The sequence below is a fragment of the Pimephales promelas genome, chromosome 9 (genome assembly GCF_988280905.1).
Source record: "Pimephales promelas chromosome 9, fPimPro1.hap1.1, whole genome shotgun sequence".
Taxonomy (NCBI): Eukaryota; Metazoa; Chordata; class Actinopteri; order Cypriniformes; family Leuciscidae; genus Pimephales; species Pimephales promelas.
The window spans coordinates 22556159-22573027 of record NC_142777.1 but is presented as its reverse complement, the minus strand read 5'-3'; the positions used below and the strand labels follow the sequence as shown (position 1 = coordinate 22573027).

General features: G+C 40.2%; 1 protein-coding gene across 4 annotated transcripts in view; it reads left to right on the top strand.

Moving 5' to 3' along the window:
• The first annotated feature begins 5081 nt into the window (after positions 1-5081).
• Positions 5082-16869, top strand: part of atp11c (ATPase phospholipid transporting 11C (ATP11C blood group)) — a 68985-nt gene continuing 57197 nt past the window's right edge. For all 4 annotated transcript variants that reach the window (XM_039664702.2, XM_039664700.2, XM_039664699.2 and 1 more), the window contains exon 1: positions 5082-5632. In XM_039664702.2, the coding sequence (XP_039520636.2) occupies positions 5606-5632 (27 nt within the window). In that variant the 5' untranslated portion in view covers positions 5082-5605. The remainder of the gene's footprint in view (positions 5633-16869) is intronic.

Here is a 16869-nt window from a genome sequence, read left to right as displayed (position 1 = left end):
TTTAGATGGCAAATGTGGTTTTACAGATACTATCCACATGACTTTGAAATTAGAGATTGATAACAAAGAGCACACCCAGATTCATAACCAACGACAAAGACCTAACAGAGCAGCCATCAAGTTTTAGACATTATTCTATTTCGTGTGGAAGTTTTTTGTTCAATAATTAGAATCTCTGTTTTTTCAGAATTTAGAAGTAGGAAATTACTAGTCATTCAATTTTTTATATCAGCTATGCATTCCATTAATTTTGAGAATTGGTAAGTTTCGTTAGGTTTTGAAGTAATATACAGTTCGGTAATGCCTTGTTCCTGTGCCTCGTGCAGAGCCGAACTCAGCGACGGAAGCCGACATTTCATCTGCGTTTCCTGCCTGGGTAAGGATCATGCAGCTCTCGCAAATCTGTCGCCATTGCGCCCTCATGGAAATAGTGTTGTTCTTATGTCTCTACCTAGGAGCCAATCACTTCCAGTGTCCCTGAATCTATTCTCACCAACTTTGAGGGGCTGGCTCCACAGCAGGTTTTCCAAGCCAAGGCCCTCTTTGTCCAGTACAAAAGCATCTTCTCCAAGGGTGATATAGATTTTGGATCTACCTTTCTGATTGTTCAAGAGATTCTGGTAGTTGATGATGCCCCAGCCGCCAGCCCTACCAGCGAATCCCGCCCTCTCAGTATGAGACTGCATCATTTAAATTCACTATCAAGTACCGCCCAGGGAGGAACAACCAAAATGCTGATGCATTATCCCGGCAATACCTGGACCGTTTTGCTGTTGGGACAGACGTCCCATTGCTGGGAGCTCTGGCTGGTATGGTCCAGCCGCTTTCCGCCGAGGGTCACTGTGGAGAAGCAGTGGCGCTACCTGGCCGTACACCTCAAGACCTAAGCCTGCTGCAAGAGACTAACCAAGTCATAGGGCAGGTGCACAAATACCATCAAGCAGGATATCATCCAAGAGCTGAGGAGCCATTGTCTCACCCTAGCAGGGCACTACTGCGTCAATGGGACTGCCTAGTAGGACCGCCAATGGGTCCTCCATAGTGTCCATGATAATCAGGGGCACCAGGGCACCGAGAGGACCCTCCAGCTCCAACGGGACCGTGCCTCTGGCCGAATATGACCAGGCATACTGAACGGTGGATGTCAAAGGTGTCTACTGGGTAAGGTTGTCCAGCCCAAGATTGGTGCCTACTGGGGGACACTGCAGGCTACCCAGCCAAATGAGGTGCTGGCTATCGACTTCACAGTTTTGGAACCTGCAAGTGATGGTCGGGAGAATGTTTTGATCTTGACTGATATCTTTACCAATTACTCTCAAGCATTTCTCACCAAAGATCAAAGGGCTTCAACTGTGGCCAAAGTGTTGGTCCAGCAGTGGTTCCATCCCTCACCACCCCTTACCACCCCCAAGGTAATGGGCAGTGTGAAAGATTTAACTGTACCTTGCACGACCTATTGCGTACCCTACCGTCAGCTGAAAAACAACACTGGCCCCACCATTTACTGCAGCTGACTTTTGCCCACAACACGACACCCCACCAGACTACCATGCACACTCCATATTATCTTCTGTTCGGTAATCATCCAAGATTACCCATGGATTTCTTGCTTGGGACTAGGGTAGCAGTGCAGGACGCCGAAAACTTGCAGGAGTTGATACGCCGACGGAACCAGAGCCACAGTGACAATGTGAATGATCCTAGACTCAAAGAGGGGAGGCTGGTGTACCTGCGTAACCATGTGCCTAGACGGAATAAGATCTAAGGGCTGCATTAGAAGGGTTACAATCAATGGCAGAGGAGGCCACTCCTTCCACGAGTCAAGCTGATTTGTATACTAACCCCACGGTCAGGAAAGAGGAAGGGCACGAAGATGTGGTCATTTTTCATCCTGAAGAGATACAGGGGCTCCTAGATTCACCCAGTTCCCTCGCTCCTGATGAAATGGAGGCTATACCTAAAGATGTGACCATGACTCTGCGACGCTCAGTTAGATCTACGTCAGGTCAGCACCATAACCCTTACCGGCTCCCTCGAGCCATTTCCATGGGGATTGAGGAGGGGATATAGCCAAAGGGTGCTGACCAGAGTGTTTGGCCCTAAAATAGCCAGCAAGGGTTTGTGATCATTAATCAGAATAAACTTATGTCCATATAGATACTTGTGAAAATTTCTCACTCCATAAATGATTGCCAGCATCTCTTTTTCTATCTGCACATAGTCTTGCTTAGCCTCAGTCAGAGTGCGAGAGGCGAACGGAAGATGCAGGATAGGCTATCATCAAGTCCCAGTTCAGGTGATTATGCTGTCGACAACAACTCCGTGTATAATCAATGTCAGCATTATCAGGAGGGTGCTTATTTTTTTTTTTTTATTGTCCATCTTTATCTGCCTTTACTCCTACTAAAGGATTAATGTGCTCTGCATGCAAGACATGGGCTCTGTTTGTAGTGTAACATTTTTGCTCATCTTCATGTGTCATCTGGAGTCGATTCAGGAATGCACATAGACCTGTTTGCTTCTCCGGAATGAGGGGATGCTTCTCCTTCTCTTGGGATGAGACTGCGCTGCAACAACAGCTCCCTGGCGGGTTGTCCTAAGGAAAGACCTTTTTTCTCAAGGACGCAGCACCATATGGCACCCGCTTCCAGATCTCTGGAACCTCCATGTGTGGCCTCTGGACGGGACATGGCAGACTTCAGTGGCTTACCACCAGTGGTTGGCCACTATCACTCAATCCAGAGCCCCCTCTACTAGCCAAGCTTAGGCCTTCATGTACATTCTGTTTGTTGATAGGTGTTCTTCCTGTCAGAAAGACCCCCATAAATGCTTGATCAGCTCTGTGCTTTCATTCCTGCAGGTTGCAACTTCCTCCACCTTGAAAGTATGTGTTACTGCTATTGCAGCATATCATGATGCCGTGAAAGGTATGTCTTTGGGAAATCATAACCTGTTCATCAGGTTCCTGAGAGTCCTCCTCAGCCACGCCTCATCCCATTATGGGACCTCTACTTACATACAGCTCTGTAGAGAGCGCCCTTTGAGCCGCTAGAGTAAATCGAGCATAAGATCCTGTCCCTCAAGACAGCGCTCTTGACCGCGCTCATGCCCATAGAGAGGGTGGGGGACCTGCAGGCATTTGGTATGGGTAATACCCAAAGTTCCTACCACTTTTTTTCAGGACCAGGTGGTGAACTTGCAAGCACCTGGAGGAGGCAGACTCAGCCCTTGTATCGCTGTAATCCTTCCATGCCCTACGTGGACCACAGGCACAGCCTTAGAAACTCTTTGTCTGCTTTGGATGTCAGTAGAAGGGTTTGGCCCAACAAACAACAACAAAGTTTGGCCCACTGGATAGTAGAAGACATTGCCTTGGCACACCAAACTCAAGGCATGTTCGGAGTTAACGCTTACTCTACAAGGAGTGCAGCCTCCTCCTGGACGTTAGCGCACAACGCCTCTTTAGCAGACAACTGCAGAGCTGCAGGCTGGGCGACACCTTTGTGAGATTTTATAATCTCTGGGTGGAGCCAGTTTCTTCTGTGTGTTAAAGGTATAATAAGTTGGTGGGATAACTGTCTCACTGTCCCGCTTCAGGCACCATTCCACATTGCGAAGGTGTGCGAGCGCTTATTTTTCTCTCCAGTTGAGTTCCCCAGCTTTTGAACCCTTGTTTGAGGTTCCTCCAACACCCTTGGCAGTCAGACTTGGCAGAGGAGTCTGACGCCAGGCCCAGTACTTGTGTGTATGCCCCCTTGGTCAGCCCCTGTTTCTCTATGTTCCAAGGCATGTGATTGGCTGTTCACTTTCATTTGCACACGCTCCATGAACTCAGGATCACCTGAGTTGACAGAAAGCTAATGATCAGCATCATGGTACCAACAAAGCCTGATTGAATTGGTTTGGTTTTGTCAACTTGAAACTAATCCTATAACCCTGAGTTTGTTGAGCTATAGGCCCTTGTTCAATAAAACCTTTACTTGCTTTTGAGACTGATAGATAGATAGATAGATAGATAGATAGATAGATAGATAGATAGATAGATAGATAGATAGATAGATAGATAGATAGATACATACATACATACATACATATTATTTACATAGATACATACATAGACACATAGATACATACAGACACATAGATATATAGATAGATACATAGGTAGATCCGTTTTAAAATGTGCCTACAATTTTGTAACGTATCAAAAAACAAATTAAAGTATGACCACTCTGCATGAGAATTTATTTATAATTTGGATCAATATATCCTTGTTGGATAAATCCAACATGCTTGCAATCTAAACATGAACCACGTGGTGGTGCTACAACAAAATATATCAACAAGCTGACAGTGTGAGTAAAGGGGTGAGAGAGGACGTCCGTTATTCAGTAGTTTTGGTAAAAAAAAAAATGTATCCCATTCCCATCCCAAAAGTGAGCATACTGTATTATTAATGGTTCATGTAGTCTATATACTATATTGTAGTGTATATATATATATATATATATATATATATATATATATATATATATATATGTGTATGTGTGTGTGTGTGTGTGTGTGTGTGTGTGTGTGTGTGTGTTTTAATGCATGCAATAATTAAATAATAAATATGATACAGTATACATTATTACTTTTACTGTATGCCACATTTGCTAATTCAGTTTATCCAAGAGTCTATACTACAGCATACACCAACCAACTATTTCAAAATAAATTTTATGTTTTTTATATTACAGCTTAGCCTAGGATATATATAATTTTATATGTAATTTTTATGACTGTTTTGACTTTGACCTTGATTCTATGCAGGATTTTACATGCTTTGTTATTAGCCTATATATATATAATAAAAAAGAGTATTTCCTTCATTACTATGACAATGACTCAACATTTCCAATTTCCAATTACTGCAACCAACGTTAATTTCAACTGAACAAGTTTCTCAAAAGTGAAACGCTTTTTGAAGATGCAATGAAAAAGTAGTCCTTGCCTAAAAACAGCTAAAAAACACATTTCCCAGAAAGCTTGCGTCATGACGGTACCAATTAAGGGGCGGGGCTTGTTGTCGTAGCGGCACTTGCGTTCGGAGAGTAAAATGTGTTTGACAGGATTCTGAACGAGAGGAGGGGGCGGCGGCACACGAGTGGAAATCCGCACCTTCAAGAGATCGCCATCACTTTCCCCCACCTCGTCAATCTCCAGTCGCGGGCAGTCCGTTAACTGCGGGGAAGCGAATGCGGTGAATAATTTGGAGGCTCAGCAACAGGGCACACAGAGTACAGGATGCCGCTGACTCTATCAACCCCGCGCGCGGGGAGCTCCCGCGACTAGCGCCGCGCAAAGTATCCAAAAGGAGAATGCGAATGGTTAGAGATGACAGGATTCAATTAATATGGAAACGATGTAACTTCACCGCCGCATTGCATATAGCTCGGGGAAACAGGTTAGAAAGAAGTAGATAGCTAAATAGGGCGCATTTTGCCGTCATACATGCAAACTTACTCATCATCAAGCTCAACTAGCCTGTAGTTGGCTGCAACAAAAGGAACAGCTACTCATTCAGTGTCTTCAGATACCAAAGAAGACAGAAGAATTAAAGATGTTACGGATGAGCCTCAACCGATTGGTACGTAACTATTGCATTGCCGTGCTCTTACATGTCACTTTAAAGGCAGCTAACGAATATGTTTTCGAGTTTGGAACCAATGATCATTCTGAGTCTGACAACAGGGCGCATGTTAATGAAATATCTGGTGCATAAGTGGAGCGTTTATTTAAAAACCAGGGAGCCACCCTGCTGAAAGCGTTGGTCTGGCTAGCCTCAAAGAGTTTCAACACCACCGAAGCAGTAATTACTTAAGGTATGCAGTCAACTTCCTGGTAACATGAACCAGCTGTTGCTAAGTGAGTCGTGCCACGCACATTAGCGATTCAAAACCTGAGTTTATGGGGTTTAGCAGCCGTAAAATATATATTTTTTTGTGTGAAGTTGACAATTGTTTCAAAGGCTTTTGATTTGTCTAACTAGGGTTAGGACACTCATCTTACTAGGTTTGAGAGACTGGTGACGCCTCTGCTGTGGTGAAGATAATCGTTTTAGGCAGCGCGGAGAGATGTGTCCTGCCAATTTAAAAAAAAAAAAGTTGAGCTGCATTCCTGATAGTATTTAATCAAATAATACTGCTCAGTCTTGCAAGCTAAGCCCTTTGCGTGTTGTACTTGAATCCAATAATTAATTTCCTAATGCCCTTCATTGCTGTCGCAACCTTTCAGTTGGGAACTTTATTTGGACACGTGATGCAGTAATTCTGCTCTTACCACATAATTGCAATGCTGGAGGAGCTCTTGATGTTTAATGCTGGGTTTAAGATGAAGCTGTTTTAGGCTGTGGTGGGAGTTCTTGTAGTCAAATTCCACTCTTTTTGTGCTTCAATTATTGTTAAAATGTTGTCTACAAATGAATTCACTCTGTGTCCTTAAAGTCAACATGAAATCAAAATGGGCAATTCTTGTTGTTTAATGAAATATTGTAGTATTTATTATAAATGATCTGTGCACATTATTGTTTTGTTAATTCATGTACCCCTATAATCTTTAATCAAACCAACTTCCCCTCCCTTGCTCTTCTTTTTCTATGATGACATGTTTGCTTGCATGAGGGCAGGACCCCCTGTTACTCACATGACATCACAGCAATAGCAGACCACAATTATCCAATCAATTCCCTCAGATTTCACTTGGATATATATATATCACAATAGGGATGAAAAGACTATCAAAACTTCCATTTCATGCTGACTTTAAATGTACAATATGTAAGAATTGTGCAGTAAAAATGTCCAAATATCTCTTGCACAGTGTGATATTTTTCCAGCGGTTGGGTACTTACAATATCCCAAAAGTTCCCAAAGATTTTTGATTTCAGAGAAATTCCAATTTTAAATAATTGTCCATCCCGAAAAAGCCTTCACTTGTTGCCTGTCAATGATGCAATATCCGCGTTATCACTTGTTTCCGCTCAAGTACTGCCATAGTACAACCATGCGACAGACGTGGACAACTGCATTGCGTCTAGCGGCATGCTCACGCTGTCGTTTCGTTTAAACATTATGGACCATGGCAAGCAGACTTTGGGGAAAAAAGGAGAACCAAAATGAGGATCAATATCAGCGTGGCGCAGTCGACCTCCGTGTTGCTTTTGGATCAGAGCTAACACTAAAAGCAGAGGTGCTCTGGGTTCTCCACATGGTTCTCCACATCAAATAACTAACTAAAAACATATTACTAAAACTAAACTAAAAACAAACGCTTGAAATTACATCAGCGTGATAAAAACTACTGTTAATGGCAGAAATAATCTTTGGAAAAATGATATTTGAAGTGTAATTTAATTGTTTAGTTGGTCTCACGTACCGTTAAATAACATGGGGAGGCGGGGTGTTTGACCTATACTAGGACCGGTCACCACGGGGCGATCGAGATGTTTTGGCTTCACTTTTCAGGGCTTGTGCGCGCTTGGTGCCAACTCGTATGACTATTTCTTCTGTGGAACTCAACTCTGGGGAATTATTTCATTATATGAAGATAAAAAATATAATGTCATCTCTACTCGTCCCTACTGGTCAGAAACATAGCTCTGGTGGCACTGACACAAGGTTTTTATGATGAGCTGCTTCTTTACCATCTTTTCTCTTTTATAGTGTAACTCTCCAATAACTTGTTGGTGCCATTAGGCAAAATCGTGCTGCTGGCAGTGTGAGCGCTATAGATACCAGCAGTAATAGACCAATATAATGATAGCATGCTCTGATATTCCCACAGGTTTTGTAACATTACTCAAGTCAGCATATTCTATGGCTCTGCTATAGTGTTTGCTTCAGTATCTTTTTGTATGGCTCATAAATAATGTTTGTGTGGCCACCATTCCTGTAGTAGACAGTATTGTTATTGCAGTTTTTCAGTAGTTGTCCATGTTATCAGGGAAGGATGCCTTTAATTGACTGAATCAAATTTTGCATTAACTGTATAGGTGGGAATCTTATAACTCTCCTTTCTTGGCAAAGTCATGAAAAAGAGTGTTAGGAGGTGTTGCGACCTGTTTTGGGAAAATCCTGTTGGTTGTATTTTTCTGACTGGAATGCTAAATCTTGCTGCTTTTGATGTTTTCTGTTGTGTCTTGGCTGGTGGTCTGGAGGAAATGTGATAGCATTCAAGTTCGAATCTCGCAAAGATGTGAATACAATATGAACACATTCAGACGATTGCATTGTTCACATGTACTGGTGCATTTTTGGCAGCCTGTTTAGGGCTGCACAATAAAGGTTGTACTGATGAACAATTATTTTGCTCCTATTATAATTGTGATTTAATAATTTCTCAAATTCTGATTTGAATTCTTGCCCTTTTACTTGAGCTCAGGAGAACTCGTACGCAGGGTTTACCTGGTTTCCTGATTCATTATTAGATTCATCAACACACTCTTCATTATGAAAAATGCAGAAGCTCCCCTCAAAAGCTAAAACGGTGAAATTCCTAATATTAATTTGAGTAACTGCAAATTAAGTTAACTTTTTTTTTACTACAACAACAAAAGAGGCTTTGTACTGTTGTGCAGAGCTTGCAAGTGCATTTATTCAGCAAGCACAATCGCAAACAATATTAGTATAGATTCATGTTTGAATATATTACAGTTCGTCACTGAGGCATTTTTCTCGCAGATTTATCCAATGCAAGCAGCCTTGTGAGGGAACACAAACTGGCTGAGTTACACTTTTTTTTTGGAGCAGAATATACTAAACTCCAACATACAGGTTTGTCTTTGTTTTCAGATCACCAGATTTTTTTGCAGTGCAGAGAGAGTGTGTGCTGCTCATAGTTGCCTGGTTTGAAAGATGATGTAAAACACCAGGAAGAAAATGTATCTATTTGATTAAAAAAAGCTTTAATTGGGAGTTAAACTTGTGAGCTTCTTCAAAGCTTATGGAGGGTTGTTATAGGGCAGCACATAAGTATAGGAATGTTCAACATAGGCCTGCACGATATTTTGTTTTAGCATCGATATTGCAAAGTGCTCATCTGCGATAGTCTCATCGGAGGATGTGCGATGTCAAGAATGGGTATTGTAGTTGATTTCGATGGATCAGGTACCACAGTTTTAAAGGCACATCATAAAGTGAAAGTTTATCATTTGCATGTGATTTAGGTCCTCTCAGTGTAGATGTTGATTTTAAACCATTCGAGTACAAGAAGATGTTAAAGTCAATTAGGTCAATACAAGTCAATACTTCACACTCTGTTTTCTGTGCGCACACAGTGTAGCACAGACAGCACGCACATACCTAATTCTTTTCGCTTCTGTGTCTATTTTTGCTTGACGCAAAATTATGTATCCTCGGATGCCTATCATTATATTGGACCCTTAGTGCATTTGATCTTAGTGACAGCAGCCTAGTATTCCTGCTGCTGTCTGTCATTAACCTTAATTAAAGGGTTCATATAATGCCATTTTTGTACAAGTTAATATTCTGTTTAGGGTCTAAATGGAAACTTTGTAATATACATTTATTAAAAATTCTCATTGGTATTAAGAAAACACTCCAATTTTACCAATTTTATTTGGTCAAAATCAGCTCTGTTTTCAGCACGCCATTTCAGAGCATATGCCTTTAAATAATAAAATCCGCCCCTCTGTTCTGCGGGCGTTTAGACACAGCGCACGTGGAGTGTTGCCTTGACAACAGTTGGAGGTATATTTTGGAGAAAGAATGGTAGTGGGAGTCTGAGGACACATCTGTGCAACAGTATCAGTTTGAAAAGAAACTGATACTTAGCAAAACCAGCTTTATACTGACCCTTGTTTATAAAGAAGTCTATGATAAATTGTTCGCGCAAACATGAAAGCATTGACGTTGATCGTGGGGAATATTCCCATTGTAAACAAAACTCAGCCACTGTGTCTTCAGCGGTTCAAATTTAGGAAGATCCAAATGATTTCTGTTTGTTATTGCACCCAAGAACAGAACAACACAATCGCTTTGATGCCAGTCTGATCCAGTGTATCAACAATGACGGACTATGATGACAGCTCGCTCAGGGCGGGTCTGTGTTGAAACACTGCTGTCAATCAACAACCATGGGAGGGGCGTCACGCGCCTTGTGACGGCTCGATTTGAGACAGGGCAATACATATAAGCAGATTAAAACAGAAACTCTGGATGGATTTTTATCAATATATGATGGTTGTGTACAGGCACTGCCAACACGCATTTCAGTACAATCAACTTGTAAAAGTGCATGTACAGTACCATTATATGACCCTTTAAACTACAAAATACACTGTAAAAAATGTGGAGTAGGATTTACTTGAAAAAACCTTGCTAAACGATCTCACTCAGAAAATGCTGGTAAATTTACAAAGATTTGCCAAGTAAAAACCAAAACATATTTATCAGTAGCTTTAATTAGAAATCTTTAAGTTAAATTTACTTGGAATGTGGAATTAAGTAAACTTTACAAAAAAATAAGTAATTTTAACTCGGCTTGTAAAAGGTTACCGATTTCCTTTGCCCTTTGTATTACATTTCACTAAAACAATTATCTTGAATTTTATTAGTCATTTATAGTATGTTCTTTACTTAGATCATCTAAGTAATTTATATATACATCATGTCAGACTTTAAGCCTTATGTGAATGCAAACACCTTAATACTTGGTAGACAATACACAATGGTGGTAACATTTGATGGATGGTTTTTGTGTTTGAATGTGTCGTTTTTAAGCAAAAAATTTACTCGAAATGTCACAAAATGGCAATTTACTAATACTGACAACAAAAATCAATGATAAAACAGTGTAAATACAGCTGGAAACCAGTGAAAAATGAACCTCATTAATTATTCAAGGTCCAGTGCATGATGGGAACCCCAGTATCAGAAAAGTTGAGTAATTTTTACTTAATTTTATTGAGTTGATATTACACTTTCATTTATATTCGCTTGAAATAAGTACTGATTTGTAATTTACTTAGTTTTTTTTAAATTCTTGCATGAACTAACTTTTTCAAGTAAATTACATTGGTTTTTTTTACTAGTATTTACTTAACCAAAAAATCATTTTTTACAGTGTACAAAGAGAAAATCACTTTTTAGCCTTAACAAAGATTAATTCTATTTAATTTATATAGTGAAGACTGTGCAGTGTTATTTTACATTTGATTATTGAATTTCTATACCTTACTGTTAGAATTTTGTATCTTTGTTCTGTTGTATTTACCTATGATTGCAATTTGTTTATTATTTTCTTTGCAGATTCTCTCCCCTACAATACCACCCCAATCATTTTAAAATGAATAATTATTTCCAAATAGAGCTAAGTCATCTGGTGAATCTGTTTTCGTAATACAATATATATTACAGAAAAACAAAATATCGCAATGTCATTTTTTTTCAGTATCATGCAGCCCTAGTTTACCAGATGACTTGAGTAGCTATATTTGGAAGCGTTATTTTAGAATGAGTGCATGGGACGATTTTGTTGGAGAGCGTAAATACATCAATCAATAGATTTTTCATATTTGCATTTAGTCTTTTCAAGAACTAACATCAACTTTTTTTCGGTAACCATAAACTTAAAAAGCTTGATGGCTTTTGACTGCCAAAGGCTTTTAAAAGGCTTTCACATTCCTACTTTTTTTTGTGACCAATTTAGTGTAAAATAATAATAATTGAAATTTTTATTCTAAACACTAATCAATAGAAATATTATATTAATGAAAATGGAGGGAAATGTCTTGGAATGCTGCTTGCTGGAATCTCATGAAAATATTCCCAGAAGCTGCTTTTTATTTTATTTAAAAGAAAAAAGCCTTTGGCAGTCAAATTCTTTTGGATTTTCTCCCCAACTTTTTATACTTAATAAAAATAATTTAATCTTGTATTGAGCAATATTGCACATGCAATATTGTGAAATTGTAAAATTACAATACTAATATTTACGTCTTCATTTCTTCATAAGCCATCAAGCTTTTATTTTGATGGGTTGCTGGCAAATGTATGCTCTGTCCGTTTCAGGGTAAAAGCTGAAAAAAAGTGAATTAGGAGTGCTATTCTGGAGCTGATAGCGCATGTACTGTATCTATTTAAAGAAAACACAATCTGCTTGCTCTGATTTGAAAATCTCCATATCACGATATCAATTTTATTTCGATATAGATTGTGGAGCACTAGCTTGATTCCAATGCAAGATAGCAGAAATGAAAATGAGCAAACAGAGTTTATTTGTTTCAGTTAGACTTAAGAGTTGCTGTTGACACATCTACTGTACGTCAGGCCCTGTCTGACCGGATTTCTTTGTGTTGTCCTGTCACTCTCTCGGACCATTTGCTCAGCTCCTTCCTCTTCAGTTGTTAAAGGTGAAGTCAGAGAGCTTCCTTTGGTGCATATGATGCTCTCTTAGGAAAGACTTTGCCTCTTTGAAGCTAACCCCTGAGGAGATCTGAAGATGGAGCTGTGCGGATGTTATTAACCATGGCTTACCCAAAGAACATAGCAAATGTTTGATGTGCTGAAGGTCCATTTTCTCTTCTCTGTAGTTTTTCACAATCTGCAGTCATTAATCATTTTTTTAAATATTGTGAAACTTCTGTGAGATGTTTTTGTCTTCTCTTGAGTCTCTATGCTATCTTTTAATGGTTCATTTTAGAGGGCTTTTTTGTTCTGCTATGGAAATGCAGGGGCAACAGGAAACATGTAAAGTTTGTGTGGGAGAAATGTGAGCTACAGGGAAATAACCTGAACCTGGATTTAAACTCTGGTAACTTGTACTTTCAATTGGCAATGTTTTTTCCAGTTTTCCTTTTTTTGTGAATTGAAGCTGTTTTATCCTATTAAAGTTGGGATGAAAGATCGGTATGTGACGTACATGCAAGTAAAATGGATTATTGAAAAAAAAAAATCAGTGGTGAGGTTTAAGCAAACAAAATTACTGGAGAATTTGTTGTTGAAATTCCCACTATTAACTTGTTGCTTATTAGTAGGTATGCACCGATGCCAACTAGGTATTGGCCCTGATAGTGTGCTTGTGTACTTTCACTTTCACATTAAAATGCTGCCGGACCAACAACTGACATATTATGCAGAATGTACAGAACAGTCCTTGTGACAAAAGTCCCTTTCACATAGAGATTCCGGAAAATACACGGATAATGTGACCCGGCATTTGTCCCGGGATTGTTTGATTTCGGTTCATTCACACTGCCAGTGATTTGCCGGGATCTGTGTGTGCGTTCACACACAACCCTTAAAGTTCCCGGAAAGACACACGACGTCAGGATGAGACGTTTATCGTATGCGTCTAAAACATGTACACGCGCATAGCACTCCACAAAGCTGGTGAACGATCTCAGCTTTAGCACGGATAGTGAGGAGCTATTACTATGACACGCCGTTACGGCATAGGTCCTGGCTTTTTTTCACACAGCGCGCATTCCAGGACTGATTCCGGCAATGTTACTAGGTCCCCAACCTGGCATCGATGCCGGTATCAATCCTGGGTCGTGTTTGCGTTCACACAGAAGGCGTTCTGGCAATTTCCTGGCGATTTCCCAGCAATTTCCCGGGATCAACGCGCTGTGTGAAAGGGGCTAAAGAAACACTGTCAACAGAGCAAACAGAGAGCAGAATGGATATATCAGAGAAGGATGTCTATAAAGGAAATATCAAATTAATAATAGAATGTTAAACGAATATTTACGCATGTAGCTGCTATTTTCGAGCTACAGTAAGTAACACATGAAGTGGATTCAGCGTGCAGTGGCACATCCCCTTTTCACACACATCACTGGAAAGTTTGCACTGTGGTTCAGACAGATATGGCAATAGCAAAGAGAGTAAAATTAGGAGCATATTACGTTAACTGACGCTGAAGAGAGAGGGGGAGAGAGCGCACTTCTGTTGCATCTACTTGGTTGCTGATGGTTGCAAATGACAGTCAACACACGTGTCATTTGAATTAAAACAAAATCATATGTGCAAGTAAAAACATGAACTGGTACGTGATTAATGTATAACAAGTGGTTCCCTACATTATTACAAGAAGGCGGTACAGTAATCACATGATGTTTTCTAATCGCGAACATCCAAAGTGTGCGTCCAGAAAGCTGCTTCTCAGACAGCACACGAATATCCTATTAAATCTGTAGTTCTCTTTCATGTCTTCTTGCACTTGAATGGACAAATTTACACAAAGTTATGTCAAATGTGTCCTTGCAAAACATAATCGGTTATGTCTTAAGTTAAGAACATAAGAAGTTCACAGAACTACGTGCAGGATAAGTAACACCAATAAACCTGTTTTTGTCCTCAATGTTGATCTAACAACAAAAGACAAGATATACTATGCATGGATGAATTGTTTACAATAAGATCTATTACACATATTCACAAAAAATAAAAATAAGTTGAATTTTTGTTTCATGTCACATAAAAATCCACCAGACAAGGATTAAAAAAAGTCCCACACAAGTTTAAAAGCTTGTACACAATGTGCTGTCTAGATTTTTTTACTCTGTATAAAGCCAGGCAATGTAGAGTACCTTCAAATTTCACGGACGTCACATCACTATAAGGAACTGCTGAGTTAATTTGCATGAATTTGTTTTCAATAATGCAGAGATTTTGAACCCAGGACGAGGTAAATCTTTCAGTTTGCCTTGTGATTGGCTGTCTTGTCTGTGTTTTGTACGAGTCCTAGCCGGGCATATTCTCACGCAAGGACTGCTCAGCCCTGCTCCGCTCCTCTGCCTCCACTGTGGTGTGTCCTAGCTGCTAATCAGTCGTGCCGTCTGGCCGTGTCTACAAAGGATGTTTTCTGGGTGTCTGGGTGGTGCAGGGGCGCATCATAAACAGAAGTCGCCAGCCTCAGGGAACCTGGTGTGCAGGTTTGTTGGAAAACAGCTGCTGTCAGGCGGCTCACCCAACACTCATGCATGCGTTTGCATAAGCTCTGTGAGGCAATGTAGCTCTGTGTGAAGTGTCAAACGCCCATCTTGACGAGGTGTTACCGTAATCCCAGTTGATTGTCTCGAGTGAATGTAAATGAGTGGAAAATCAGATGTGTGTTCATTGTCAATCTCTGCATAAGGTTTTGCAGTTAGCTTTGGGTATCAAGAACCGGTTCTATTTTAGAACCAGATCCAAATTTCCTTGAAATGTGGATCCGATAGGATACGTGCGTTTCGATTCTGTTTATCGATTCCTGTGTGCATTTAATGTGATTTTTAAACAATTCTAGCACAAAGAAGTCACGAAAGAGAACTCAATTTGGCACTTGCACATGGTTTGCACATGGCTGCACACACATCCAAAGTGTTTGCACACAAAAACCTGCCTTACATATTGTGGGTGAAAACTGAATTGGGTTCTCTTTCGCATCTTAGGTTTGAATTGAATATTGAAAATACCACAAAATAATGTAAAAATATCCACAGTTTTTTTTTTTTTTTTTTTTAAGTGAACAAACATTTGAGAGAGAAAATGCATGTGTAACAGTATATTGGATAAGTGCGTCAGGTTTTAAAGTGACAACAGCCTAATAAACCTGATGCTATCGTTGTCATTAATGTTAAGGTTAAAAGAACAAAAGAAAATCATTGATCTCGACCGAATTACTTTTTTAACTTTAAAGGAACACGGCAACTTTTTTTGGACTTTAGCTGCTTCACCGTATCCCCGAGAGTTAGATAAGTCCGTACATACCCTTTTCATCTCGCTGCGTGCCGTAACTCTGTGACGCACTCACCGCTAGCCTAGCTTAGCACAAAGACTGGAAGTAAATGGCTCCAGCTAGCATACTGCTTGCTCCCTCCTTGCATACAAAACAAGTTATACACTTCTACATCAAATAGAGTCTGAATGAGTGCAAACGATAAAGAAATATAGAGCACCGTCAATAAAGTGTCTTTATAATAAAATATTTGATCAGGTAAACAGACAAGAAACAATTATTTGTGTTTTTATGCTCATGCTTTGACAAAACAGTTCACTGCCTTTTTAAAAAAAAAACTGAGCAGATGAGCTGTTATTTGTCAAGTCAAGTCAAGTCACATTTATTTATATAGCGCTTTTCACAATACAGATTGTATCAAAGCAGCTTCACAGTGATAACATGTAAGTAGCACAACACAGATCAACAACATTGCTAAACACTAAATAAATAACCCCAACTGAGCAAGCTCAAAGCAAGCCAAAAGCAAGGCGACAGTGGCAAGGAACCAAACTCCATCAGATTGGATGGAGAAAAAACCTTGGGAGAACCCAGGCTCAGTCGGGGGCCAGTTCTCCTCTGGCTTACATTCATATTGTTTAAATATAAATATTAAATATAAATATTGTTTATGAATCAAACGGCGCCATAACATATCGCAGGCGTTGAGTCGTCTCATCACAGGCGTTGAGTCGTCTCATCACAGGCGTTGGGGCATCCGAAATCCCCGTGAGAGGCTGGACACAAAACTGGACCTGACGAACGCCATTTTTCTCGGGACAAGCGTCCCGAGATAACAGCAGAAAGGCAGATGGGAAATAATTAGCATAGCTGATGTTCATAATGATTTCCGTTATAACTCACAAACTCTCCGTAACCTGAACTCTCCGCAACCCAACCGCAACCCAACCATACGCGCCGACCCGTTTGTCTAAAAGGCTGTCGAGCCCCACTGGTGCGTTAAGCAGTTTCAGTGGCAAACGGTTCCGTATGGCATAACAGAGGAATAAAAGGTAAGCATTATGTGAATGCTTGACTAAAGAGATGCGTCTTTAATCTAGTTTTGAACTGTGTCAGCGAGTCAGAGGCTCGGACCGTATCAGG